At 44.3% G+C, this 27328-nt stretch overlaps 1 protein-coding gene across 1 annotated transcript in view; it reads left to right on the forward strand.

The window, feature by feature from the left end:
* The first annotated feature begins 5275 nt into the window (after positions 1-5275).
* The window catches only part of LOC134424129 (transcription initiation factor TFIID subunit 4-like), a 154789-nt gene continuing 132736 nt past the window's right edge, over positions 5276-27328 (forward strand). Inside the window, exons 1-4 of the mRNA XM_063167635.1 lie at positions 5276-6269; positions 9979-10151; positions 25625-25756; positions 26415-26636. Of these exons, the coding sequence (XP_063023705.1) occupies positions 5276-6269; positions 9979-10151; positions 25625-25756; positions 26415-26636 (1521 nt within the window). The remainder of the gene's footprint in view (positions 6270-9978; positions 10152-25624; positions 25757-26414; positions 26637-27328) is intronic.

Genomic DNA, 27328 nt, shown 5'->3' on the forward strand with positions numbered 1-27328 from the left:
GAGGTGGAGAGGTTGAAACAGTGTTGAGGATCAGCTACAGGCTGTGTTACACGGGTTTCCTGCTGCCTTGCACAAGAGAAGGGAAGGGGAAGGGGAAGGGAAAGGAAAGGAAAGGAAAGGAAAGGAAAGGAAAGGAAAGGAAAGGAAAGGAAAGGAAAGGAAAGGAAAGGAAAGGAAAGGAAAGGAAAGGAAAGGAAAGGAAAGGAAAGGAAAGGAAAGGAAAGGGAAAAGGAAAGGGAAAAGGAAAGGGAAAAGGAAAGGGAAAGGGAAATAAATTCTGGTGTACATCTTCCTAAGACTTCTCTCATCTACCTCTCAAAACTGGAGATGTTTCTTATGAAAACACCCAGTTTAATGCCACAGTATTAGAAAAATGGACACTGAAATTTATTTCATAGTCAGGACTAGTTGCAGAACCATATGTCCATGCTATATTTATAGAATTAGGGTTCCAAGATTATGTAGATGGAAGAGGAAATAGAAATGGACATTTCTTTGAGCTTGGGGCACAACAGATGAGCATTTCAGGACAGAAATCAAATGGAAAACTGTCAGGGTTTATTTTCCACAGAATCCCAGGGTGGGTCAGGGCCCCTCTCAGCTCTCCTTAGGCTGAACAGGCTTAGCAGCCTTTTCTGAAACAACCTGTAAGTTTCTGGAAGAGAGAAGTTGGGCAGAATGAAAAACAAAAATAAAACAAAACCCAAAACGGACAAAGAAAAAATCTGCACAAATGCCTAGGAATAGAAAACTACCCCTTGAAAAACTTAAGGGTTAAATTCTAACCCTCTTGATGACAAATATTCCTAAGTCTCACCATCAAGTCCTGCCTAGGTTATTAAACGAGTATTTACAATTAACTTTGCAAGGTCCAAAATTCGTACAAGCCATTTTTAAAATGAAATTCATTTGCAATCAAAGTACATGAAACTAAATTTAGACATATTCTGCCTTCCAAGGGAGGGACCCAGGTTTGGTGAAGGATCTAGAGCAGAAATCTCACGAAGACCAGCTGAGGGAGCTGGGAAGGGGCTGGAGCCCCAGCAGGGCTGAGGGAGCTGGGAAGGGGCTGAGCCTGGAGCAAAGGAGGCTCAGGGGGCCCTTGTGGCTCTGCACAACTCCCTGCCAGGAGGGGACAGCCGGGGGGCCGGGCTGTGCTCCCAGGAACAGGGACAGGAGCAGAGGGAACGGCCTCAGGTGATGCCAGAGGAGGTTCAGGTTGGATTTCAGAAACATTTCTTCATTGGAAGGGGCTCTCAGGCTGCCCAGGGCAGACTCCCAGTCCCTGGAGGGAAATCATGTGTGTGTGGCACTTGGGGACATGGGTTAGTGGTGGCCTTGGCAGTGCTGAGGGAAGCTTAGAGGTCTTTTTTAACCCACACCCATGCTATTCCTAGGACAGCTCTTAGTTCTCTAGTCATCTTTGTGCTCTCCAATTTGAGAACTAAAACAATCCAGGTGTTTTTATGTGCTCATTTTGCAAGTTTGACCGTAAAAACAGCTTGTGATTTGTGCTCCTTGATTTCAGCAGATGATATGAAAGCATTTCAAACTTGAGAGAAGATTCCCCATTTCAGGATTTGAGATCTCCTAAATATTAAAAACTTTTTAAAAACATTTTTAGTACCATAAGGTAGCAAATATATTTTGTAAAATCTGATTTCCTTCTTCTCCCCTAAACTGGATGGTTTGGAAGGGTTTCTTCTCTTCCTCTGTATGCTTACAGAGTTTATAATTTTTGGAGTTTTGGAGTTGATAATTTCTATGGCATACTTAAAATGAGCAGCTAAAGCAATATTTTTATAGTGTAAAGTGAATTTCAATAATATAAAGAGCTCTTCATTTTAAGAAGTTATCTCAAAATCTTATCTGAATTGGTAGGTAGCATCTTGATATTAAATTCAAACTTAAGATGGTTAAATTGTATCTTTGAAGGCACTGAAAGTGTGTATTTGAGACAAACCCACGACACATAAGCAGGAGAATAGTGCTCCTTTCTGAGCACTTTCCCTTCTGTAGAAGACAATGGATTACTTGTCCCCATGCCCTGTTCTCACTCCATGCAGCTGAACAGGGCAGGGGGACTTTGCTGTTATTAATATTTTATGTTTGTGAGTTATTAATGACAAACCTGGGCTGTGAGCAGGGCACAGGCCTGAGCAGTGCTGGGAACTGAAGAGCAGCTCGACAATTTCTGAGGGGAATTTTCTTTACAGGCAATTTTGAAACCATGGTTGGAAGGAAACTTTTCTAAAGACCATTCTCTACCTGAAACAGAAAATAATTCAGGAAAGACTGTGTCTTAAAAGATCAGATGAGATGAACACAGATTTTTCTTTCTTTTTTTTTTTTTTTTTTTTTTCTTTTGTATTCTGCACATATATAACTCAGAAAAATAAAAGAGCAACAAATATATTCAGGAATTATTTTTGTGATGAAATGCATGAAAATATTTGGAAAATATATTTATAATAGAATTAATACAAAAGTTCACAGAGGTCCTATACTTTACTAGAAGTATTTTTGCCTATGCAAAAGCTCAAGCCCAAAGGCAGTTTCAGCAACAATTTTATACACATTCTTAGGTATATCCTCACCTCTTGACTTAAAGGAAGTCCAGTGTGAGTCAGTATATATCATGTTTTTTTGAATAAAACATTCTATTACACTTCCTTACCCTGTGTGTTTATATATATAAAATGGCTCAATTTAAAAGGACTGGGGAGAAATACAAATTAATGCCTTACAGATTACCCATGCACAAATGTACATTCAAATTTTAATACTTGCCATTTTCTCTGTCCAGTCAGGTGATAATTTTTAGCTTCTAAAGTTACAAAGCAATTGAGTTTTTTTGAGGGTGGTTTTTATGGAAATAACCAGTTTAGTGCCACAGTATTAGAAAAATGGGCACTAAAATTTGCTAATTGCAGAATCATATGTCTAGATTTCCATTCTCTTATGAAAGCTCTGGAGATGGTTACATGCAAACAAGGTTCAGGAGCAACTAAGTGAGGACTGTATGGAATTTTCTCTCATAAAATCAATCAAGTCTGTGATGACTCAAAAGTAACATTGGATAAATTTCTATTTTTTCCATCCCAAATAATTATTCTTTATATTTGCACAATAGCAAATTGAATCTTAATATCTACCATGTTTTAATTAAACTTCTAGGTAGAAGAATTTGTTACAAATCCAAATTTAATTTAGCTGTAGCACTCCACAAAAGCAATGCTCATTTTCTAAGCAAGTTTTTGATGCATAGATCTCTTGTGTGCATTTAATGCTGCTTTTCATAAACACTGCTGTATTTTCCCTTTTATGCACTGCACCATCTCCTGCTCATACACCCTACCACACCTTAGACCTTCAGTATTTTCACTGGCTACTTTCTTGAAGAAATTTCAGGAGACATTTAAACTGGTTTAATTTCAGGAGACATTTAAACTTATCCTAATTAAACCGGTACAACCTATATTTAATGTATTTTCAAGGTGGTTTCTTTTGATGCATCATGAACTTTCTCCTAAGGGACAATCAGGAAGAAGTACCCTGAATAAACATGTAACCTGCTTTGAGAGGAGCTGAGCAGCAGGAGCAGTGAGAGCCCAGAGAGTGACACACGGTGGGGCCGAGCAGATTGAGCCAGGGCTGGAGAGTCCTTCCCACCAGAGCATGGAGCAGTGCAATGCCTTATCCACTGAGACACCTTTTCCAGTTTTTTGGAAACCCCTGAGAGATGACAACATGAGGAATGATTCACCACTTCAGAGCAGAGCAGCAGCTCCAGTACATCCCAGTTTGCAGGCTGGCACAGACAGATGGAACCCAAGCTGCTGCTGGGGTCACAAATCCATGGTTACTCCTTGTGTGTCATTCATATGGGAAAGTGTTTTTATTTGCAGGGTCCTCTCAAAGACACTGTCATTAGTTAAAAACCCGATTGTGATGGTGTTCACAGGGCTCTTAAGTTGAGGGCAGAGATGAGGATCTGACTCCATGTTTCAGAAGGCTGATTTTATTATATTATGATATATATTATATTAAAATTATACTAAAAGAATAGAAGAAAGGACTTCATCAGAATGCTAGCTAAGAATAGAATAGGAAAGAATGATAACAAAGCTTCTGTCTCAGACAGAGTCCAAGCCAGCTGTCTGTGATTGGCCATTAATTAGAAACAACCACATGAGACCAATCGCAGATGCACCTGTTGCATTCCACAGCAGCAGATAACCATTGTTTCCATTTTGTTCCTGAGGCCTCTCAGCTTCTCAGGAGGAAAAATCCTAAACAAAGGCTTTTTCATAAAAGATATCTGTGACACCCGATGATTTAGGACCACTGTCTTTCTCTTAAGGTATTTCAGAGCGCGTGAGGAACCATTGTTGGGGGAAAGGGCACACAGGAGTTCGATACCAAAAGCGTTAACAGCAGAATTAACTACCTTGAATTTCCCGCGAGGATGCCGAGGGAGCAGCACGCCAGGGCAGCTGCTCTGGCGATGCAAAGAGCCTTATTTTTGTTTTCTAAATCTTCTGAAACAGCGTCCCCGTTAGGGAATTGTATCACTGCAGCCATTCCGGTCTGCCTGGGGCAGCAGCTGCGGATCCCGGTAACTGCAGAGCGGAGCAGTGAAACGTGAGCTGGGCGTGCCTTGGGCTTTGGGACAGCTCATCCCACTGCACCTCCCCGCTTCGGGAGAGCCGGGGCCGATCGCTCGCTTCTCCCGGCGGGACGGGAGGGGACCACCGGCCGCCGCCGCCGCCTCTGCGGACACTTGGCCCGGGGAGGCTGCTCCATATCCCGCGTCCGTCCCTACGGCACCTCCCTGCACCCGCCGCTGCCCCGCGGCTTCCCCAGGGGCATCGACGCCCTCCCTCTGGGCGGCCGCACTCGCTGGGACGCCCGGGCAGTCCCGGTGCCGGTTCTGGGCGCGCTCCCGCCCGAGCTGTCCCGGTGCTGGTCCCGGTTCAGGGCGCGCTCCCGCCCGAGCTGTCCCGGTGCTGGTCCCGGTTCTGGGCGCGCTCCCGCCCGAGTTGTCCCGGTGCCGGTCCCGATTCTGGGCGCGCCCCCGCTCGGGCAGTCCCGGTGCTGGTTCTGGGCGCGCTCCCGCCCGAGCTGTCCCGGTGCCGGTCCCGATTCAGGGCGCGCTCCCGGTCCCGGTCCCGCCCCGGGGCGGGGCGGAGGCGGCGGCCCCTCCCATGGTGCCCCGCGCGCGGCAGAGCCCCGCGCATGCGCAGAGCGCCGCCGGCTCCCAGCTCAGCGCAAGATGGCGGCGGGCGCGTCGGACCCACTGGAGGAGATGCTGCTCTTCTCCGAGGAGGTGGACGAGAAGGCGCTCAGCGACCTGGTGGGATCCCTGGAATCGCAGCTGGCCGGCGGCCGCGGCCCCGCCGAGCCGCCCCCGCCCAGGACCTCCGCCCCGTCCCAGCAGCCGCAGCAGGGGAGCCTGGCGGGGGGCAGCAGCCCCGGCCGGCAGCAGCACGGCCGCCCCGCGCCCACTCCCGCGCCCGGGGCAGGGGAGGCGGCGGGGCGCCCCGGCAGCGCGGGGAGCCGAGCCCCCGCCCAGGGGCCTCTCCCGGCCCCGTCTCCCCCGGCGGCGGCGGCAGCGGCGGCGGGGAGGGGAGCGAGTGTAAACAGTAGTAGTGTGCAGCAATCACATGGAGCGGCTCCCGGCGGCGGCAGCCCCGCCGCTCCCGCCCCGCCGCAGCCCGCCGCCCCTGCCCAGCCTGTCAACAACCATGTGGCCGCTGCAGCCGCCGCGCGGGACGCGGGGAGCCCCGGCCCCGGCCCCAGCCCGCCCGCCGCCGACGGCGCGCCCGGGGCCGCGGGGGACGGCGGAGCGGCGGGAGCGGCCGAGGGCGCCGCCGCTGCCCCCGCGCCGCGCCCCGGCCAGGCGGCGCCCAGCGGGGAGGGCGCGGGGGCCCGGCCGGCCGCGGTGCCGCCCGTCAGCGGGCACGGCGGGGCCGCCGCCGCGCAGCCCCAGCCCGCGCCCGGCGCGCTGCCGGCGGTCACCGCGCTCGGCGCCTCCGCCAGCCCCGCGCCGCCGGCCCCGGGCTCGGCCCCGCCGGCCCCCGCGGCCCCCGCCGCGCCCAAGCCCGCGGTCACCGCCAAGGCGGGCGCTGCCCTGCCCGCCGCCCCCCAGGCCGTGTCGCCGCGGCCGGCGCTGGGCGCTGCCCCCCGGATCGTGGCCCCGCAGCTGATCGTGCGGCCGCCGCCGCAGACCACCATCCAGCTGCCGCCCGGCTTCACCATCCCGCCCGGTAAGTGCCGCGCTGCGCTCCCGCCGCTCGCTGTCACCCTGTGCTCCTGGCCCAGGGCTCTCCTTCCCCCCGGAGCTGTCAGGTCCCCGCTGCTCGGCGTGCTGGAAACCCAAGAGGAGGCACCTGTCTGAGGCACCGTCTGCCGGAGCGGCTGCCGCTAATTAGGGTGTAACTGGTACGGCTAATGCAGGGTAATTGCAGCTGCTGTGGGTGAGTTGCTGGTTTTGTCCTGGGGAGAGCGGCGGTCACGGTGAGTTACCCTGTGATGGTGTGGTTGGACAGCGCGTAAAAAGCCGGAGAGCTGGAGTGGATGCTAAGGGTAACTTTATATGTGTTTTAAAAGACTTCTGCTTCACAGATAATAGTCTTGAAAAGTTTTTCTGCTTGAAAGAATGGTTTCTGCTCTGAACCAGGTGTTAAATGTGTGTAATCTAAAATTTATAATTTCAGTAACTCTGATGAAGTTATTGTTGTGTGAGGGTAGTCTTCACATCACCAGATATTATTTCCAGCTCTGAGGCAATCATGTCCTCTTTGTACTCCTCTAAGTTTTTAAACTTTAGTTATTAAAAATTCAAGTTTAGCAAGGTTGCTAGCTAACCAAGCCAGCATCCCTTCATCCTCACAATTCCTACTCTTAACCTGTATATTGTTTCATGTGAAGGGTGCTGTGGTCCCCTACTTAGATTTTCACCTTGCAAAAACTTGGGTGTCTTCATGTCTTCTTGATTTAGGAGCTGATATAGCATTTAAGCTAATTCTTTTATTTCCTGTTAATATAAATAGCATCTTAAGATGTGGAACTATTGATGTAGTCTGAAATAACTGAGTTCTCCCATCTTATTTCTTGAAATATTTGATATTTATTAGCTAAGTAGAGCAGCAATGTTGTGGTGCAGTTTGCCTCTGAGTGCACATTTAGTAGTTGTGTATTTGGCTCTAGTTTATGAAAAATCCTCCAGAGTCTGCTGCTCCAAACATACAAATCTTGGTGGTTTTGTGAAGACCCAACTAACTTGAGACAGATAAGTTGCTGTCCAGACTGTGTGCCCTTAGCCTTTGCCTCCCTTTGTTAATGTGCTGAAGATTGCTCCATGCAGATGATAACTGTGCATTGTAACTTTGCACACAGTTTCTGGAGTTCATTGCGTCAGTACTTTGATCTGTTACTTTCAAACAGAAGAGGGAAAACTGAACCTTGGAAACAGTCTGTTTCAGGATTTAAGAAACGTTAAGGAAATAGAAAGTTTTAATTCAAATTTGTTTTATTACAAGATAGTTGGAAATCCATTAAATTTGCATAAACATGAAGATAGTATGTTCTAAAAGGAAATTATTCAGAAAATACAATGCTATTTCTGAGTTTTTAACTTGGTGGATCCTTTATAATTAATCTGAAACTCCCATGTAGAAAACTTCTATATAAAACAGAAATTTAGAATCAGTTTTTGAGAAGGGGTTATTTTAGCAGATAATGCTCCTAAGTTGTGCATTTCATCTTTATGTGACTGACAGGAAGGTAAAATGAATCTCATCATTTAACTGGCTTCTTACTTGCACCAGCTGCTCAGTAACAGGAATTTGTAGTCCTCCAAATGAATTAAAATATAATGTTAACACATGAGCATTTATTCATTTATAGTAGTAATTGTGTCTGAAATTTGATGGAGACTGTGTGGCACGTGTTTCAGTTCATTTGTCATTTCCACTCCGTTTTTCTCTATTCAGAATCAGGTTTAGAAAATGGGAAGATAAATTAAGAACACACCTGTGAATCTGTGTAATGCAAATAGAACATGTATTTTTTAATGTGTGGAAGGCATTATCCTGTGAGGGTTTTTATATAAAGTTCACAGTCATGATCACAACAGTGATAACCCGTTTGGCCACTTGGCATATTCGGGTGTCCAGATGGTTTAGGAATGGCATATACCAAACACATCAGCTGCTTGCAGGATTTTCTGCAACTATAAACTGTGAAGCTTGGTGCTTAAATGGCTAATGGACCTTAAAAGTTACCTTTTAGATGAGTTTTTAATGAGCTTCTTTCAACTTTCTATTTAAATTACTCTTGGCTCTGAGAGAGAGTTATTATTATGGCTTTTGGATGTGGTCCTTGCTGTAGCTCTGTATGCCTGTTACCTTAAACTTGATTTCCATGAGTCTTTAGTTTATAGTGGCAGAAATTTGCCTTCTGTTTGTGTTTGTAGCAGGAAAGGTTGGCTGGCAGCACTCTGTGAGTGAGGGCTTTTATGTGTGCTGCAGTTCTCTACATGCTCATCCCACAATTGGGATTTATTTCCATGTCAGACTGAAAGATTTTCTTGCTGTAGGGTTCTGAAAACTGTTATAAGAGTGTTTGAATTTCTTTATCCTCAGGGTGTTGTACAAGCTGTGTCCCTTTAGCAAGGTGTTGCAATTGGGAAGTGAACAAATAAAATTGGATGTAAGCTGTTACCTTTAGAATTGGATATACGATTTTACCTTCTTCATTTTCTTTTGAAAAGTTAAAAAAGGATAAGAAGCAATTTGCACATAGAGGTAGGTTGTAGGAACAGTGTCTACTGACCCTGCTATCAGCAATTGAAAGTGACTTCATAGGTTTTTAGTTTTTGGTTCTCTAGTAGTTGCAGACAAGATGTTTTTCTGTTTATTTGACCTGTTGTATACTGTGTAGGTTAAATTATTAAAATGTACTCTGGAACTAACTTGGAAATTCTTTTTAATAGTCTGTCTGGAGAACTGCTTCTTAGTTCTGAGAGAGCTAGGAGAAGAACATTACATACTTTGCAGTGACCTTGAATGTGTGAAACTCCAGGATCCATGGACCAACTTAGCCATTGTCTCCCTTTTTCTGACCTGCTGATTCCAAAACTTTGGGCACAGCTTGATGGCAATGGCTCTGTTGTCTGAAGGCCTCTATTTGTGAGGTGTTTTACAAGAAAAGAATCTGAAAAAACTATCATTTACTTCCAGAAAGTGTTAGAAAACACTTGCCAGTTTTCTAAAGTTCTGCCCTGTGTGGTTGAGTGCTGAGTTGTGTTGGTGCTCTGGGCCTGGCAGTGCTTGCTGTTGGTGGTTAAGCCACAGGTAGTGAGTGCCTCCCAAATGGTGATGCTGGGTACCAAATGCATTCATCTGCTGGTGCTCAGGGTTAAGTAAATCTCAGATGTTGTACACTCAAAGTGTGTCTGGGCAATATTTGCATGTTGTTTAGTAAAGCTCTTGGGTCTTTCTACAAGTCTTATTCTTTCCCATGTCACAAATTTTAACATTATTTGTGGTATCTGGAAGAGTAAGACTTGTAGAAAGTCTTGGTCCCTGGTATGCATGTACTCAGTTGTGTTCCCAGCAGCTGCCTTGTCCTTAGAGTTTACTTTTAAAGATTATATTTCTAATTTTGTTCTCCTGACCCTGACTAAACTGTCAGAAATCACTGTCCCCCAAACACTCCAGGGGCTGCTTTTTCCATCCCTGCTTTCCATAAACTGCAGTTATTTAAATTCCAGACTGAAATGGGTCTGCTAGTGGGGGCTCCCTTTGTTCTTTGAAATAAAATCTTGTGTTACACAGGACTCCAGAAGAGATGCACTGCAGGGAGTGCTGTGCAGTGCCATACCTGCCCTCTGCTGTGCTCTCTGTGGTCAGAGGTTGTGTCTGTGCTGTCCCTGCTGTCCCTGCTGTGCCCTGACTGTTCCTTGTCCCCCAGGGATGGTGCTGGTGCGCACGGACGCGGGACAGCTCGTCATGGTGCCCCAGCAGGCCCTGGCACAGGCTCAGATGCAGGCCCAGGTGCAGACACAGGGACAGGGTCCTGCCAACATGTCACCCAGGCTTTCTGTGCCCACTACTGGCCCTGTGTTTCGCCTCTCAACAGCTCAGGTATGTCTGGCTTCATTTACCTTTGGTGCGTTATGTCTCACACATATACCTCACATTATTACCTCATATGTTCCTGCAACTGTGCTTTCCTGCCCTTTTTGTTGTGAAAACAGGAAATACTTATTCAAATGTAGTTTATTTTATGAGGCCTAGGATTTTTTTATTATTTAAGGAAAAAATCTGCTTTAGAGGGTCTGGGAGATGATTGGAGGCTGCAAAGCTCAGTCTTGTGTATCACATTTAATGAATGTCCCTTGCTGCTCTGAATAAAAAGCACTGTGATATCCCAGCATGCTGAATCCCAGGATAGCTAATTTCACTGCACATTAGAAAAGAGAAAGCCAATCACATTCTATCCAAGGATTTGCAATAAATTTAAAATAACTTTTAAAATATACTTTATTCAAAAGAAAGATTTGATTCTTCTAATTTGCTTCTGGGTTGTGATCTGTCTACACTGAAAGTTTTTCCTGTGTTGTGAGTACATTTCTCTTTTTCTAGGGTTTGATAGGATAGAGTGCTTTCCTATTTCAAACTCATCAGTGGAATGTGTTGATTTGAACTTGGAGCTAATTTATCTTCTAGGGTGGATGTGGGGTGGTTTTGTGTTGTTTGGTTTGGTTTTGGTGTTTTGTTTTGGTTTTGGGGTTTTTTGCCTTTTTAAAAAAATTTATTTGAAGGCTGCATTGGTTTAAAAGTTTGTAGAGAGACAATTTAGCTTGAGGCCATTTAGGGCTAGAACTGAGCTTTTTACTAAAATTTGGAGTCAAGCATCTTTGGATCTTAGTGCAGGGCTGCTGTGCCATAGCAATAAGAGGCAGAGTTTAAGGTAGTTTTGCCTAAGGTGTATGTTTGCAGAAGAGATCAGTAATTCTGTGTGGAAAGATGAAAAACATACCTTTACAACTTTTTAGTTGTTGTAGAAGTTGCTCGAAATAAGTTCAGTTGGTATTTCCCAATATTTATAATTTCATTACTCTCCCTCTTTATGCTTTATGTATTGCACTGTACTTATAGTTAAAAGATTTTTGAATTTAATTCAAAACTGAAAACAATAATAAACATTTCAGATGAGAAGTAAGCTGGAATAAATTTGGAGAATGGAAAATAGAAACACAAGGTAATCTATAAATCACAGAGCCAACTAGAATGTAAGTTTTAAAAGTGAGTGTACCTAGGAAGACTGTAGCTCAGGGTCAGGAAAGACATAAATGAAAGCCTGGAAACACTTGAAAAAACTTTATGTTCTCAAAAGAGAGGCAAGAGCAGTATTGGATGAAATTTGTTAAAGAACACTTTGCAGAAAAGGCACATATAATGTTTAAATTTGTGGTATCTGGAAGAATAAGACTTGAAGAAACCTTCAAAGAGAAATGCATTCCCGGAAAAGTAAACACAGAGATAAGCCTGTGTTTGTTGACAGATTTTTTTTTTTTACTAGTTTGATGACAACAAAATTGCAGCCAATTCCTGAATTTGTACATCTGTCTTGGGTTGTTGGGGCCTTTCTTTGCAAAGTGCAGTCACTTCTTTGGTAATTACTACAAGCAGATGTTGTAGCAGAGGCTCCTGAGACAAGGGCATGGTGTAAATGCAGAACAGGTGTGTGGTGGGACTGTACCAAAAATGGGATCCATGTTAGTTTTAACTATTTTTCTTGTGTACTGTTAGTTTTTATGTGGCCAGTATTAATTAATAGTGAATTAAAATTCACCATGGAAGCATTCATACAGATATTAACAAATTGTTTGTAGTTTGAAGATTTCTGAGGAATAATTTTTACTGCAGGAAGGAGGTGTGCAGAAATGTAGATCCCCTGCTTGGCTCTGGGCTCAGTCTGGGTTTGGATCCCAAAGTCAGCCTCGAGATGAGGGCACAGCAAATGTAGATCATGTTGATCTCAGGCAGCTGCTCTCTGCTTGTATGGAGCAGTTAATGCTGCAGAAGGGATATAATCCCACTTGATGGGTTTCTATAATAATAAACCTGAGAGGATTGGATGTTCAGGTGTTTGTAGATCAGCCGGGATCTGCAGAGTTCAGGTATTGGAAAGTTGTGTTTGTTTTGTGCAGGGTTCTCCCCAGATGAATGAACCCCCTCTGCACTGTAGGTGTTCTTTGCACTGCCTGCTGCTAACACACTGGCTCAGAACACAGGAAACCAGCAAGGCCTTAGGAATCATCAATATCTTGCAAAATTCAAAAGTTGGATTATGTTAGTGTAGGAGGATTAGAATATTGATACTGTAGCTTGTCAGGAATCACCTCCTTTGAAAATCTTAGTGGTAGCTGCCCAAACTGTACTGCATCATTTCTGTATTTGTTGTAATTAACAAGGTTAAGAAATAATTAATATTACCCTTGGGAAATTTACCTTTAACTTCCCTGACTGTGCATTTGATCTTCAGTGTCTTATGCTTATGTTTTATATATGTTTGACCTTAGAGTGTTCTCTAAAAATTGTAGTTGACAGCCTCTTAAAACAAGATTGTAAAGATATAAATTCTAAAGGTATATCTAATCAGAACTACACATGAGACTTTTATTTCATTAGGTGGATGGTTTAAAACCAGAGAGTGTTTATTGGTTTTCCAAATGAAATGTTCAATGATAAATATTATGCTAAGGTTTTAGAAATGTCAGTTATTTGTTTGAGTAGTCATTATAATTAGTTGATTCAGGGATCAAGTTCTGAAATAAAAGAAATTGTGTGTACTGAAAAATAATTTTTTCAGGGAGTTTTAATTAAGCTGTTTTCTTTCAGGATTTCTTTCTGGTGGTCAGAAAGCTGAATTCAGTGAATTAAAATTTCCAGAAGAAGTTTAAAATTAATCAAAAATAATGTGCTAGGTTTTTATGTGTATGGAGTATGAGTGTTCAAGAGTCAATGGTGTCCACTGTGACTGAAACATAGGAAAATTCTGGTGCCATTAGCTCAAGACAGACAGAATATAAACATTAATTGCCTGGATCCTGCAAAGTGTTTTTTGGGATGGATGAACATGCCAGGCTATGGAGTTTTAACTTTTCTTTCTAATATTAGTGGGATGGTTGGTATTTTACTGTATAGAGCTCAACTTAATTACTGTATCTTTATTCAGTTATTTTAAGATAGTTTTATTTGGATTAAAATGCAGAATGCTTACATTTGTAGAGCTTAGCATTGTATTTTAGTCACTGAGTTTGCATTTTAACTTTCTTTTACCTGTGTGGAAAGTCAGCAGGGGTGGAAATTTGCAGTCTGCCTCAGGGATTCTAGGAAATAATATCTTAGGAGGAATGTATCAGAAAAAGACCTGGCCTTCATACTTTATGGGTATCAGGGTTACTGGTCTGCAGATTGTCCTAATTTTTAACCTGTGTTAGGTGTCACAAGTTACCCAGGTGAGTGATTGTTTTCAGTGTTCATTTGTTTATACACTTTAAATAATTATTGTGGTGAGAAAGTCTGTTGTGAGCTATACAGCTAGATGTAAAATACAATGTATTAAATGCCAAAGAAATTGTAAAAGCTGGCAGTTACTTTTGGCAACTAATTAAGTAGTGTTCAAAGTGCTAACTGGAGAGCATAAAATAGATTTGGAATTACTCTTTTTAAAACTAGAAGAAGGAGTGTCTGAAAAACTCCCAAGTGTTCATCTAAATTTGAAAGTTCTTTGGTTCTCTCCCCTTGACAACTGTGTAATTTCTCCACTCTTAAAAGAGGAGGGGAAAATAAGGCAATGTTTTAAATGTTCTGAAATACAATCAACTTGACCAATACATAGAGAGCTGTTCAGATTCCAAACCCCTTCTGCAGCCTGGGTACTACAGCAGGATTTTTCTTTCCATACCCAGGGCTGTCATTTGCTCACAGGTGTTTTGGAGGGAAATGAACCAGGTTTTCCCTGAAAATTCCTCTAACTTCAGCAGCTGGGCTGGTATCCAGGTATGAAGGCCATGTCTTTTTCTGAGACATTCTTCAGAAATTATTGTTTCCTAGAATCCTTAAGGCACACTGCAAGTTTCCACCAGTGCTGACTTTCTACATGGCTAAAAGAAGGCTCAAATGCAAACTCAGTGACTCAAATACAATGCTAAGCTCTACAAATGTAAGCATTCTGCATTTTAATCTGAAAAATAACTATCTTAAACAACTGGATAAAGATACAGTGATTGAGTTGAGCTCTATACAGTAAAATACTCTGGGAGCAATGCAAACTGCTGAGACAAGGAAGGTGTAGTGTGTGTCCTGAGGAATTGATGTGAGGGCTGAAGTCAAGGCTTTCCTTAAGGACAATGGCTCTGTCCTTGCCTGTTCTGGTGTTGAAGGTTCAGAAGTTAAATATTTGTATATAATAGTATTTACCCCGTGGGGAATGGATAGAGCCACCCCTCTTCCCTTCCCAAGTTTAGAAGAAGGTGAGTTTGGATTGCAGTGCCAGAGACAAGAGTTCAGAAAGACTGGGATCCATAACTCCTGTTGCTCTCACCTTGCTGTGTCGTGTGGGTGTGCAGGGGGTTCAGTCCTGCCATGACACGATGGAGTGGCACAGCACACTTAAATCTGACGTTTCTCATTCTTTGATTGCTTGGATTTGCTAATTAAGGTGTGTGACTTCTGCTGTTTATAGTACCTGTGTGTTGTGTTTTGCAGCTTTCAGGAGTAGAGGCAGATGTAGAGCTTGGGAGCACTTTTGTGTTAGATTATTGAGAGAAGAGAGGCAAATCCATTCTGAAAGGAAGACTTGGATAATCTTTGATTAGACATTTAATTATGCTCCTCCTAATTGCTGCTGTGTAAAGCATGGATAAAATCTGATTGTTTCCGTTCTTAGTGGGATTCTGGAAAACTGGCAGCTGCGATAAGCACAGGCCTTGTTGGGGAGGGTCTCAGCTGGGTCAGTGTGAGCTGAGCTGGGAGCTGCTGGGGTTGGACACGTGTCCCAGGATGGATGGATGGATGGATGGATGGATGGATGGAGCGAGCCTTGTGGGAAGGGTCTCAGCTGGGTCAGTGTGAGCTGAGCTGGTAGATGCTGGGGTTGGACACGTGTCCCGGGATGGATGGATGGATGGATGGATGGATGGAGCCTTGTGGGAAGGGTCTCAGCTGGGTCAGTGTGAGCTGAGCTGGGAGCTGCTGGGGTTGGGCACATGTCCCAGGGGGATGGATGGATGGGGGATGGATGATGGATGGATGAATGGATGATGATTAGATGATAGATGGATGAGGGACGGACGGACGGATGGATGGATGGATGGATGGATGGATGGATGGATGGAGCCTTGTGGGAAGGGTCTCATCTGGGTCAGTGTGAGGCTGAGCTGGTAGATGCTGGGGTTGGGCACATGTCCCAGGGGGATGGATGGATGGATGGATGGACGGATGGAGAATGAACGGGCGGACAGACAGAGGATGGATGGACGGATGGATGATGGATGGATGGATGGATGGATGGATGATGATTAGATGATGGATGGATGGATGGATGAGGGTTGGGTGGACGGATGGATGGACGGACGGATGGATGAGGGAGGAATGGATGGAAGACGGACAGACGGATGGACGAATGGATGGACGGAAGGATGGATGGGGGATGGATGATGATTAGATGATGGATGGACGGATGGATGGATGAGGGACGGATGGACGGACGGATGGATGAGGGATGGATGGAAGGTGGGTGGGTGGGTGTCTGCAGCACACTCAGCCCAGAGGAGCACTGAAACACATCCAGGGAAGCAGAGCTGGCAGTAACAGCACTGCAGACAGCAGTAACTGAGAGATATATTCAATATTTTAATGATCTTTTCCATTTGCAGCGTTCCTGGTTTCTTTAAAATATTCAAGAAAAACAGGAGTATGTGCAATTGTACCAAATAACAGTTTTAATTTAATTCAAACTATGAGATTGCATAGGATTGTAATGGGAATGTTAATGGTTGGACTCAGTGACCTTTGAGACCTTTTCCAACCTAAATGAATCTACAATTCTGTGATATTAACTATTCTTAGCTGCAGTTTTTCTCCAGTGTTTTGTTTTGTTTAGAGAAAAATTGCAAAATACTCAGGTATATTAAAAGTATTTTTCATATCAGTGCAGTTACAAGAGGCTTGTGTGGTTTTTTTAATAGGTATCTCAGGGTTTACATGGAAATAGTTGGTCTTCCCTGAGTATTATAATAATCTTTGGATGCATTAAAAAGTGCAAGTTTGTTGTACTGTGAAAGTGATAATGTGCATCTTTTGAAAAACATGATTTGGATACTTTTGACTTAGCTGTGCATGATTTTAATGTAACTATTTTTTCTTTGTGATTTTAGTTTCCTTTTACATTTTGATTGACATTAATTTTAGTTGAATATTAATACATTTTTAATGTTGCCAAAATTTAATCAGATTTAGGATATTAGCTAAGGTACCGGATTTTTGGGAAACAAGTCATAATTAGATGGAACTTAAACTGATCTTAGAAGAATTCTGCTCTGGATTCTTGTATTATGAGCAGCTCAAACAGTGTGAGTTTGCTTGCTCTTCTATATTCTTCAGAGATAATAAATAAATTCAGAAGTCTTCTAAAACTGGTTATTAGATTGCATTACATTTTTACCTCCATATCTTGTTTTGAATTCTAGACTTGTGAAATTGTGAAAAATAGGGAGGTGCTGCCATCTAGTTTTCCTTTGCTGTGTTTCTTTTGTTTATCTGCATTTTTCATTTGTACACTTCATGGCTTTTCATGCCTTTGATGTGTTTTTTTACTGGCTTTCATTATCTTAATACCCAGGTGAGCTTACATTATAACCAAATAGCAAAAAAAGTTGCTTATTTCAAATTATTTTTTATTGCAGTTATTTTATGTTAGTGACAAAGTGCTGCTGTAAACTAAGAGTATAAAGTGAATATCATACAGGAAAGACCAATGTTAGCATGGCCCACAGTATTTTATTTTGGAATATCTGTTATTGGAACTTCAGAGCAGGTGAAAGAGTGTATATTGGAGTTTTCATGGGACTGCTGCTGAAAATGGATTTGGCTTCAGAATTTATGAATGTTTTTGTTTCAAGTTTGATTCAAAATGTGTTTTCCATTACGAAAATTTTTGTACATTTTAGTGGTCAGAGAAGGCAGTTATGTGTGAAGTTTGTTTGTTTAGTATTTTGTTTTTGTTGTCTAAACAGCCTGATATATTTTTTTTTTAAAATTACAGTTTTTTTAGCTTTCTTTTTTCTTGCTTTAGGCATTTTTCTAACTTCTACTCTTTAAATTGGAATTCTATATAATGAACTTTACTGTTTTGTTTTCTCTGTTTTGATACTCACTTCTTGTTAAGTTTCACTTTGCCATCTGTTTTTAAAATGAGGAAAAAAAAAGTTTTTTGAAGGTGTGCCAGGCCCTGCATCCCCTGCTCTGGCTGTGCCTTGTTTTTGCTGTGGAGCACACTGAGCAGCAGCTCAGGCTGTGCCTTCCTTTGGTGCTGAGGGCACTGAGCCTGCTCATGGTTCCCAAGCTGCTGTCCTTGCTAAATCAGAGCCTTGCAAATCTGAGCTTGGTCTGGTCAAAGCACTCACACCTGGGTTTTCAGCACTGGTTATATTTTTATGGCAACTTCGGTAATTTTTTCTCACTTATTATTATTGACTCTTGTTTTTCTTTCTGTTTTCACATTCTTTCTGGTTTTGCAACAAATGCTTGTTTTATTCTTTGCAGAAATTTTAAGCAGATAGATAAATCTTTGTAGTTGCTAAGGTGCACTGCCATTGTCATCAGATAAACTATTCCATGCTATTTCTTTTGATGGTTTTTGGGCTTCTTTCAGTGTTCTGGAGAATACATTTGTGGTGGTAGGGCAGGTCAGAGAGAGTAAGAAATGTGTGGTCCTTACTGTGCTCTAACCACGAAACTGTTTTCCTTCTCTCCCTTCACAATGAGTGATTCTTTCCTGTATTAAGCAGACAGTTGATTTTCAGTACTTAAAATTGATATTGTTTACATTTTTTAGCATTGACACAGCTCTAAAATTTAGAAAACACTCAAATGTTAGTGAGGCTGGAAATTAAACATGCAAAGAGTGTAAGGCTGTAGATTTAAACATTCAAAGATGGGCAAGTGCTCTAAAGGAGGTTCCTGAGCACTGTCACAGTGGCTGCCATGTGTATGTGCATGACCACATACTACTGTTATTTTTAATTTCTACAGTATGTAGGCTGGACAGGCCTAATTAATGAAGATTTATATAACATTTTTTCCTTTGTGCAGTGGGTTGCTTCAGGCTTCCTTGTTGCCCCCCTCTGCAGTGGGAATTAATAACCAAGCAGGTTTTTTTTGTGAAGCTTATCCCTGTAACAACTTTCTCAACAGTGCAGTTAAGGGGATTACTAACCTCCTTTTGTAAGTAGGAAATGGAGCCTAATTGTCTCCATTTTAAATATGGAATGAGAAATGCTGGTTAATTTATTGTGTTCAGTTGCAGCCATGACCACTCTGGGTCACAAACTCCACGTTTCAAGTTGGGCACTCATAAAAACATTAATTTAATACATAAGAGTATTGATTACAATGGATTATCTGTATTTACAGGCAGCACTAAGAACTAGAGGCAGCAGTAGAATCCAGCTGAAGTGACAAAATGCAGCTGGTTTTTATTCACCAGATATTTTGGATGAACCCTAGTGATTGTAGGAGGACCAGCCACTTCACCTGAGCAGAGAAAGTGCTTTGATGAGTATTTGCTTCAGCAGTTTCTGAGGGTCTGGACTTAGAACCCCTGGTTTCTGAGGGTTTTCTCTTGTGGCCCCAGGCTCCTCTGCCTGTTCTGTGTAATTGTTGCCGGTGTTTTCCTGCCCTGTTATCCCAAAGGGACACTGTGCACATGGGGAACAGAGCAGCATCTCCCTGCTTTGGGTTCTGATGCTCCACTCAGTGACGCTGTGGTGGCAGTGAAGGTTCTCCCTCTGCTGTTAGAGGAGCTGCTTCCAGTAATTTTCTGTACTGTGCAAATATTAGGCTTTTAAAAGGGTAATACTTTGGGTCAGTTTTTCTGTATTTTTGCTAGGCTGAGAAAAAATCAAATCTGATAAAAAAGTTCTCTGCATCTGACATTGAAGTGGTTGCTCATGTGAACTGGAGCCAGAGGAACTGAGGGGCAGCCAGTCAGCTTGGGGAACTTCTCCATGAGTTCTTGAGAAGTTTCAGTCTCAGGAAGCAGAGTTTGCTGATGGGGAACATTTAATGCATTAATAGCAGTTCAGGCTACAGCCATGCCTGGAGGAAAGGTTGGATGAGTTAGTTACTGAAAAATTATGTGGTGATTGACCCTGGCTGGACAACAGATGCCCACCAGAGGCTCTCCATCCCTGCCCTCCTCAGCTGGACAAGGAGAGAAAATGTAAGGAAAGTTTTGGGAGTCAGGATTGAGATCCCTCACCAATTACTGACACAGCAAAACAAGCTGGACTGGGGGAATTAATTCATTACCAATCAAATCAGAGCGGGATAATGAGAAATAAAAACTAAATCTTAAACCAGCTTCTCCTCAGCCCTCCTTTCTCCCTGGGTTGAACTTTACTCCCAGCTTTCTCCACTGTGCCCTGAGTGGTGCAGGGGGATGGGGAATGGGGGCTGTGCTCAGCTCATCCCAGGCTGTCTCTGCTGCTCCTCCCTCCTCAGGGCAAGGGCTCCTCACATCTTCCTGTGCTGCAGTGTGGGGTCCCTCCCACAGGGGACAGTGATCTCCTGGAGCTTCTGCAGCCTGAGAGCTTCCATGGGTGCAGCCAGTCCCTCAGGAGCTGCTCCAGCCTGGTCCTTCAGGAGCTGCTCCAGCCTGGTCCCTCAGGAGCTGCTCCAGCCCAGCTCTCCTGTGGGCTCACAGCTCCTGCCAGCAGAGCTGTTCCAGCTTGGGCTCCTCTCCCCACAGGTGCTGCCAGGAGCTGCTCCAGTGTGGGGTTCCTGGGGTCAGAGCCTCCTGCAGGCACCTCCTGATTCTGTGTGGGGCCTGCAGGGAGATCTGTGATCCATGGGGTGCCCAGGGCTGCAGGGGATGATCTCTGCTCCCTGCTGTTCTGCAGGGGATGATCTCTGCTCCATGCTGTTCTGCAGGGGTTGATCTCTGCTCCATGCTGTTCTGCAGGGGATGATCTCTGCTCCATGCTGTTCTGCAGGGGATGATCTCTGGTCCCTGCTGTTCTGCAGGGGATGATCTCTGCTCCATGCTGTTCTGCAGGGGATGATCTCAGGTCCCTGCTGTTCCCCAGGGCTCCAGGGGATGATCTCAGGTCCCTGCTGAGCCCAGGGCTGGGGGTCTCAGCTGCCTCTCCCTGGCTGCCCCCGGGCTCGGGGGTCTCAGCTCCAGCCCCTGGAGCAGCTCCTGCCCCTCCTGCCCTGCCCTGGGCTCTGCAGAGCTGCTCCTCTCACACACCCTCCCTGCTCTCACCAGCTGCAGCTCCAGGGCATTTCCTCCCCTTCCCAAGTGTCCCCAGAGGTGCTGCTGTCACTGAGGGGCCCAGCCTGGGCCAGGGCCGGGTCTGTCCTGGAGCCTCTGGAATTGGCTCTGCTGGACACAGGGGGAGCTTCTGGCAGCTTCTCACAGAGCCCCCCAGCACCTCAACCTGGCTGTGCCAGCCCAGTGCAAGTGAACTCCCAGATTTCTCCTTTAGCTTGTGCTTCTGCCAGTGTCTGTGATCCCACTTCAGTTTCTTTGTTAGATGGTGCCCTTGATTGTTTGAGGCATCTCAGATGGCATCTTAGCATGGGTTGTTTGGTTTATAAGTCTTCTAGATTAATGATTAGAAATAAAATTGAATTTCATTTCAGATTTTGCAAATTTAAATCTAAACTTAAAGATCTAATGAAAATTGAGTTTTGCATTAGAGTGAAGCCATGTATTGGAAGATGTAGAGAGGTGTCACAGTCTGTATTGTGGAAAACTTGGCCTTTGTGTTAGTGTCTGTTCAAATGTTATTGGGGTATTTTCTTCTTTTTGGTTGATAGAGGCCAAGTTTATTGACAGGAATGATCATGAAAAATCACAGAATCACAGAATTTTCAAGACTGGAAGAGACCTATAAGATCATCTAGTCCAGCCGATGTTCTAACTGTTCAACTAGATCATGGCAGCAAGTGCCACATCCAGTCTTTTTTTGAATTCTTCAAGGGATGATGCCTCCACCACCTCACTGGGTAAATGATTCCAGTTTCTGACCACTCTTTCTGTGAAGTATTTCCTTCTTACTTCTAACTTACATCTAGCTTGACGCAACTTGAGACTGTGTCCTCTTGTTCTGTCTGTTGTTGCCCGGAGAAAGAGGCCAACCCCCAGCTCACCACAGGCACCCTTCAGGAAGTTGTAGAGAGTGATGAGGTCACCCGTTAGTCTCCTTTTCTCCAGGCTGAACAACCCCAGCTCCCTCAGTCGTTCTTCATACAGCTTGTGTTCCAAGCCCCTCACCAGTCTCGTTGCTCTCCTCTGGACACACTCAAGTAACTGTCCCTCCTAAAGTGAGGGGCCCAGAACTGGATACAATACTCCAAGTGAGGCCTCACCAGTGCCCAGTACAGGGGAAGAATGACCTCCCTGCTCCTGCTGGCCACTCCATTTCTGATACTGGCCAGGATGGCATTGGCCCTCTTGGCTACCTGGGCACACTGCTGGCTCATATTCAATCGACTGTCAACCAGCACCCCCAGGTCCCTTTCCACCTGGGCACTATCCAGCCACTCCATCCCCAGCTTGTATGAGCTCTAGCTCAGAGCCTGTGCTGCTGGTACCTGCAGGGTTGGTCAGTAGGTGGTTCTACAGTACAAAATACAAGTTTTGCTCTCAAGGATTTGCATACTAACCTCTGTCAGTTTGAATATGCAATGCAATCTCTAAAATTGGTACAGTTCTGCCTTGGCAGTGACAAGTAATCCTTGGTTATTTTGATTGTTTCCTCCATATTCAAGTGACTTGCTTTTTCAAATGCAGCCTTGTGTATTCCTTGAAGTACAGAGAAGCTTGTTTGTGCACAGCAGGTACAGTGGATTCTCTCCCAAGCTTTGCCTCCCTATTCATTTGCCCAGAGCTGTGGGGAGAAGTAAAGTGGAGATGTTGTCTAAGGAGTGAATTTATAGGACACAGAGTTGCACAGTTCCAGTGTGCTCTGACAGCCTAAGTGGAAGTGACTTGTTGCACCCTGAAATCAGAGTGTTACTTGTGTTACCTGTGTGACTTGGGCAGGCAGAACAAGCCTTGGGACCCCCTCATATCCAGGCTGTCCCTCCTGGAATCCTCCTTTCCCCTTTCCCTGAGCTGTGTGCACAGAGCCAGCTCCGTCTGTGTACAGCTCTCCCAAGCTTTGCCTCCCTGTTCATGTGTCCAGGGGAGAAGGAAGGTAGAGATGTCTAAGGAGTGAATTTATAGGGCAATTCCCCAGTGCTCTGACAGCCTAAGTGGAAGTGACTTGTTGCACCCTGAAATCAGAGTGTTGCCTGTGTTACCTGGTCGGGCAGAACAAACCTTGGGGCTGTCCCTCCTGGATCCTCCTTTCCCCTTTCCCTGAGCTGTGTGCACAGAGCCAGCTCTGTCTGTGTGGAGGTGCAGCTCTCCCAAGCTTTGCCTCCCTATTCATGTGCCCTGAGCTCTGAGGAGAAGGAAAGTGGAGATGTTGTCTAAGGAGGGAATTTATAGGACACAGAGTTGCACAATTCCAGTGTGCTCTGACAGCCTAAATGGAAGTGACTTGTTGCACCCTGAAATCAGAGTGTTACCTGTGTGACTTGGGCAGGCAGAACAAGCCTTGAGACCCCCTCATATCCAGGCTGTCCCCCCTGGAATTCTCCTTTGCCCTTTCCCTGGGCTGTGAGGACAGAGCCAGCTCAGCCTGGGTGCAGATGCAGCTCCAGTGTCCCCATGGGCAGCAGCAGCAGCAGCTCATTCATTGACTGCTCATTCATGGTCTGGCTTCCTGCCTGGCAGTGTCTGAGCACAGGGCAAAAGGCTCTTCAGTGTTACTTCTGTTTATCTAGGGAATGTAAAAACATCTGATTTATCTAATAAAGAATAATAAAAAAATGTATTTCTTTCTAACTCTTTTGGTAATTTCAGAATTTATAGCGTCCTACTAAACCTCAGCAGCTTTTCCTCAAGGAACACCCATGAATTCTTTTAGATTCTTCCAGGAGGAACTTGACACACTGGGTTGTGATTTTTTGTTGAAATAATGTTGATAATTTTTGTTTTCTCTTTGACATATTTCTCATGAGATGTGTTTACAAGTTCCCTTCATGGAAAACACATCTTTTTCTTTCTAAATAACTTTTATCAATTCTTGAACCATTCATGTTGGGAATCCTTTGAGTGTCTTCTGGCAGCTTGTAGCTGTCACTTGAAGATCATTTCCATGGTATTTAAGGATTTCTCCAGGCTAGTTCCTTGTTATGCTTCTCATCCCTTCATTTCAGACTTACCTTTTTAACCCTTGTAAATTTTGGAACCATGGTAATAAAGCATTGCATTGCTTTGTTTGCAGTTCTCTGGCGGTGAGGGATTTCTTCCTATCCAGCACTTTAGTAGATTTTACTGCCATTTTCTATTAAAGGCTTTTGTCACTATTGATTTTTAAAACCAAGGGTGAATTTAGTTTCCAAGTTTCACAGTTTGCTGCTGAGGTTTGGCACGTGGGAATACATTCTTAGTTGGGCATTATAATAGTGAAAATTTATATTTTAATTATGTGCAGTTTTATTTTCAAGTATGCTCCTGTGATGAAAAATGGGCATTTATTAGCTGAGAAAAATTCTCTACCCTGCAGTCTCACTCTGTATTTGTGGATTTCTGGCTGCAGCTCTTGCCTGGAAGCTGATAGCTGCCAGAAGTGCCCCTGGTTATCTGCTTTTTTCCTAAATCCTCACTTCTGGAAGCCCAGACTGATAAGGGTGCAGATATCACAGGCAAGCTTTCTTAGGCTGGAAATTGATTATAAGCAAGTGAATTAGCTACACAATATTTATATTTCAAATGCAGCACTCATTAGGTAGATATAATTTCATTCAACCAGAATTTTAAAATACTTGGTCACTTTTATAATGAAGAAAAGAGGTGTAGGGTGTTTAAAACAGGAGAAGCTTTATGTGGTCTTTCTTACAAAAAACCAGATAATTCTGCCTCTTCATGATGATGCTGTTTATTGTCTCTGGGCTATCTCAGGATGGAAGACATCCCTAGTCAAGATTTTAAAAATCTTGAAAGCTATACAAACAAAAAAAGGGGTTTGTTCAGATGTCAGGTAGATTTATTTGATTTGTTTTCTTTCCTCCTTTTTTCCCCCAAGTACAGAAGATTGATATCCAGTAGATGATGTTGCTGGACTGATTTGTAAGGAATCCTTGGGGCTTTGAATGCCTGCCTGGGCTTCTGCTCCTTTTGGAGATATTTTAGAGTACACTAGATGTTCTTTGGAGAAGTATTTAATAGACAATGTAAGAATCTAAAATAAGCAGTTGTTTATAAAATATGAATTTTAGAGACATATGAATTAAAATTTAAATCAAGGAAAACTAGTTATATCTTGTGAGAAGCAGCGTCAGCCATGATTTATTACTCTATCCACTTAGAAAAATTGTCTTTTTCAAGTGTGTGAATGCAAATCTTAATAAATGCAAGTTATAAGACACCAGTGTGGCCTCCATTTTTAGTAATGTGTGGTTCTCATTTTGTCATAATTGCCATGTTGGGTGATGCATTTTGTTTATAATGGTATTTACCTTCCTGCAGAATTAAGTAACTTCTCTGGAGACGATTTTTAATTCCTAAATCTTGTCCTTTTGTAGGATGGCAAGAGATTTCAGTCTTGCAATGAAAATAAATCACAAAATAAGTAATATGATTGCTAAAAAAGATAAATTTTCTGAGCTATAGAATGTACCACTGACTGAAAGGCTGTAGGTCAGTCATTTTCCTTTGTCTGCTCTTCATGTTGCAGTTGCTGTCTGGGTACAGAGTCTGTGTTCTATGACAAAAGCTCTCCCAGTGTTTAGGTTTTGTTTCTCTGCAAGCTAATTTCTATATAATCCAATCTGAAATTATTGTAAAAAAATTTAGAAAGCAGAAAAATATTCTGTCCATGTTAATTCCATAAAGAAAAAGCACTACAACAGGCCCATAAATACCAAGAAGACCAGTATGTGTTACTGGCAATGATAAACTCAAATATTGATGAACACTGACATGTAAATATTACAACTGAATTAATGCATCAGTGTTTTTGCAGGTCACATTTGTTTTTTCTAATCTTTTCCATATAGCTGTATGAGTAATAGCTTTCAGGAGAAGTACTGCAAAGCTGTCATTGAGCATTGAGAAAGCTGATTTTCCAGTATTTGTGAATATACATATAAAAACACATTAATAGGTTTGATTTTTTTTTCTTAGTATTAATAATAATTATTAAAAAGCCTTGGAGATCAAGCTGCTAAGGAGAAGAAAAGTAAAATATTTGTCTTTTCTTTCTCAGCAGCCAACGTCCGTGGGCACCTCCAGTGTCCGCCTGGGGCTCCCTGTGCAAGCCAAGGTGGTGCCATCGACAGCAGCGCCTGCCAGCGCCACAGCCACGCTGCCAGGAGGGGCTGTGCTGTCCCACACCACGGTCAGGGCCTGCTGGGGACACTGCCAGGGCTGGGGGGACACTGCTAGGGCTGGGGGGACACTGCCAGGGCTGGGGGGGACACTGCCCATGCTGGTGACGCTGTGCTGGGAACGTGCTGCCCGTGCTGGGGGACAATGTGCCCTTGCTGGGGACACACTGCCTGTGCTGGGGACACTGTGCCCATGTTGGGGGACGCACTGCCTGTGCTGGGGACACACACTGCCCATGCTGGGGGACACTGTGCTCGTGTGCTGGGGACACACACTGCCCGTGTTGGGGGACACACACGACACACACTGCCCGTGCTGGGGGCACTGCCTGTGCTGGGGCTCTGGGCATGAGGGGACATTCAGGGTGGATGTATGGAGGAGTTGTCCCTGGGAGGGTGGGGAGGCCCAGAGCAGCTGTGGCTGGGGCTCTGGGCACGATGGGACATTCATGGAGGAGTTGTCCCTGGGAGGGTGGGAGGCTCAGAGCAGCTGTGGCTGCCGCGGGATCCCTGGCAGTGCCCAAGTTCAGGTTGGGATGGGGCTTGCAGCAACATGGGGTAGTGGAAATGGATGAGCTTTAAGTTCCTTTCCAACTCAAACCATTCTATGATTTTTGTATTTTTTTGAAAGTGAAGATTAATTTTTTTTAAAATATAAAATATTTTTAGGTAACAGTAGCTACGACAAGCGCTCCCAATCTGTTCAAGACGACGGTGGCAGGTGGAGCTGCAGCCTCCCAGCAGCCTGCAGTGCTCAGCAGTGCCCAGAGCCAGGGCTCAGGGTCAGGGCAGCCACGGCTGCCACTGCCCCCTCCCACGGCAGCGCAGGTGCCAGCACAGCCCCTGGTCATCCCCAGCTCCCCTGTGCCTGGCACCACTGTGGTCTCACAGGTAAAAGGGGGAATAGTGAAACTTTGTTTTCTTGGTGCTTTAGGAACTCCTCGGGTGTGTTCAGTAGCTGGAAGAGCTTTATCTTCAGGCGAGCATGTATCCCCTGATGGGACAAATACTTGGCAAACAGGAAAATCTGTGACAGTGTTCACAGGGGTCCCAGGATGAGGGAAGAGATGAGGATCTGACTCCATGTTTCAGAAGGCTTGATTTATTATTTTATCATATATATTACATTAAAACTATACTAAAAGAATAGAAGGAAAAGTTTCATCAGAAGGCTACCTAAGAATAGAAAGGAAAGAGTGATAACAAAGGTTTGTGGCTCGGGCCCTGTGTCCAAGCCAGCTGACTGTGACTGGCCATTAATTAGAAACAACCACATGAGACCAATCACAGATGCACCTGTTGCATTCCACAGCAGCAGATAACCATTGTTTACATTTTGTTCCTGAGGCCTCCCAGCTTCTCAGGAGGAAAAAATCCTAAACAAAAGATTTTTCATGAAAAGATGTCTGTGACAAAAACCCTTGCCTGGTTTCAGCCAGATGGGATAGGAATGCTGAGAGGGAGGAAGAACACTTGTGGTCATCTCTCCCCACCTGCCATGTCTGTGGCCCTGGTGAAAGAACAGCTCTGTTCCTGCAGCCAGAACAGTCAGGCCTTCAGTCTATGGATTGTCCTCTTGCTGG

This window comes from Melospiza melodia, chromosome 13 (assembly GCF_035770615.1).
Source record: "Melospiza melodia melodia isolate bMelMel2 chromosome 13, bMelMel2.pri, whole genome shotgun sequence".
Classification (NCBI taxonomy): Eukaryota; Metazoa; Chordata; class Aves; order Passeriformes; family Passerellidae; genus Melospiza; species Melospiza melodia.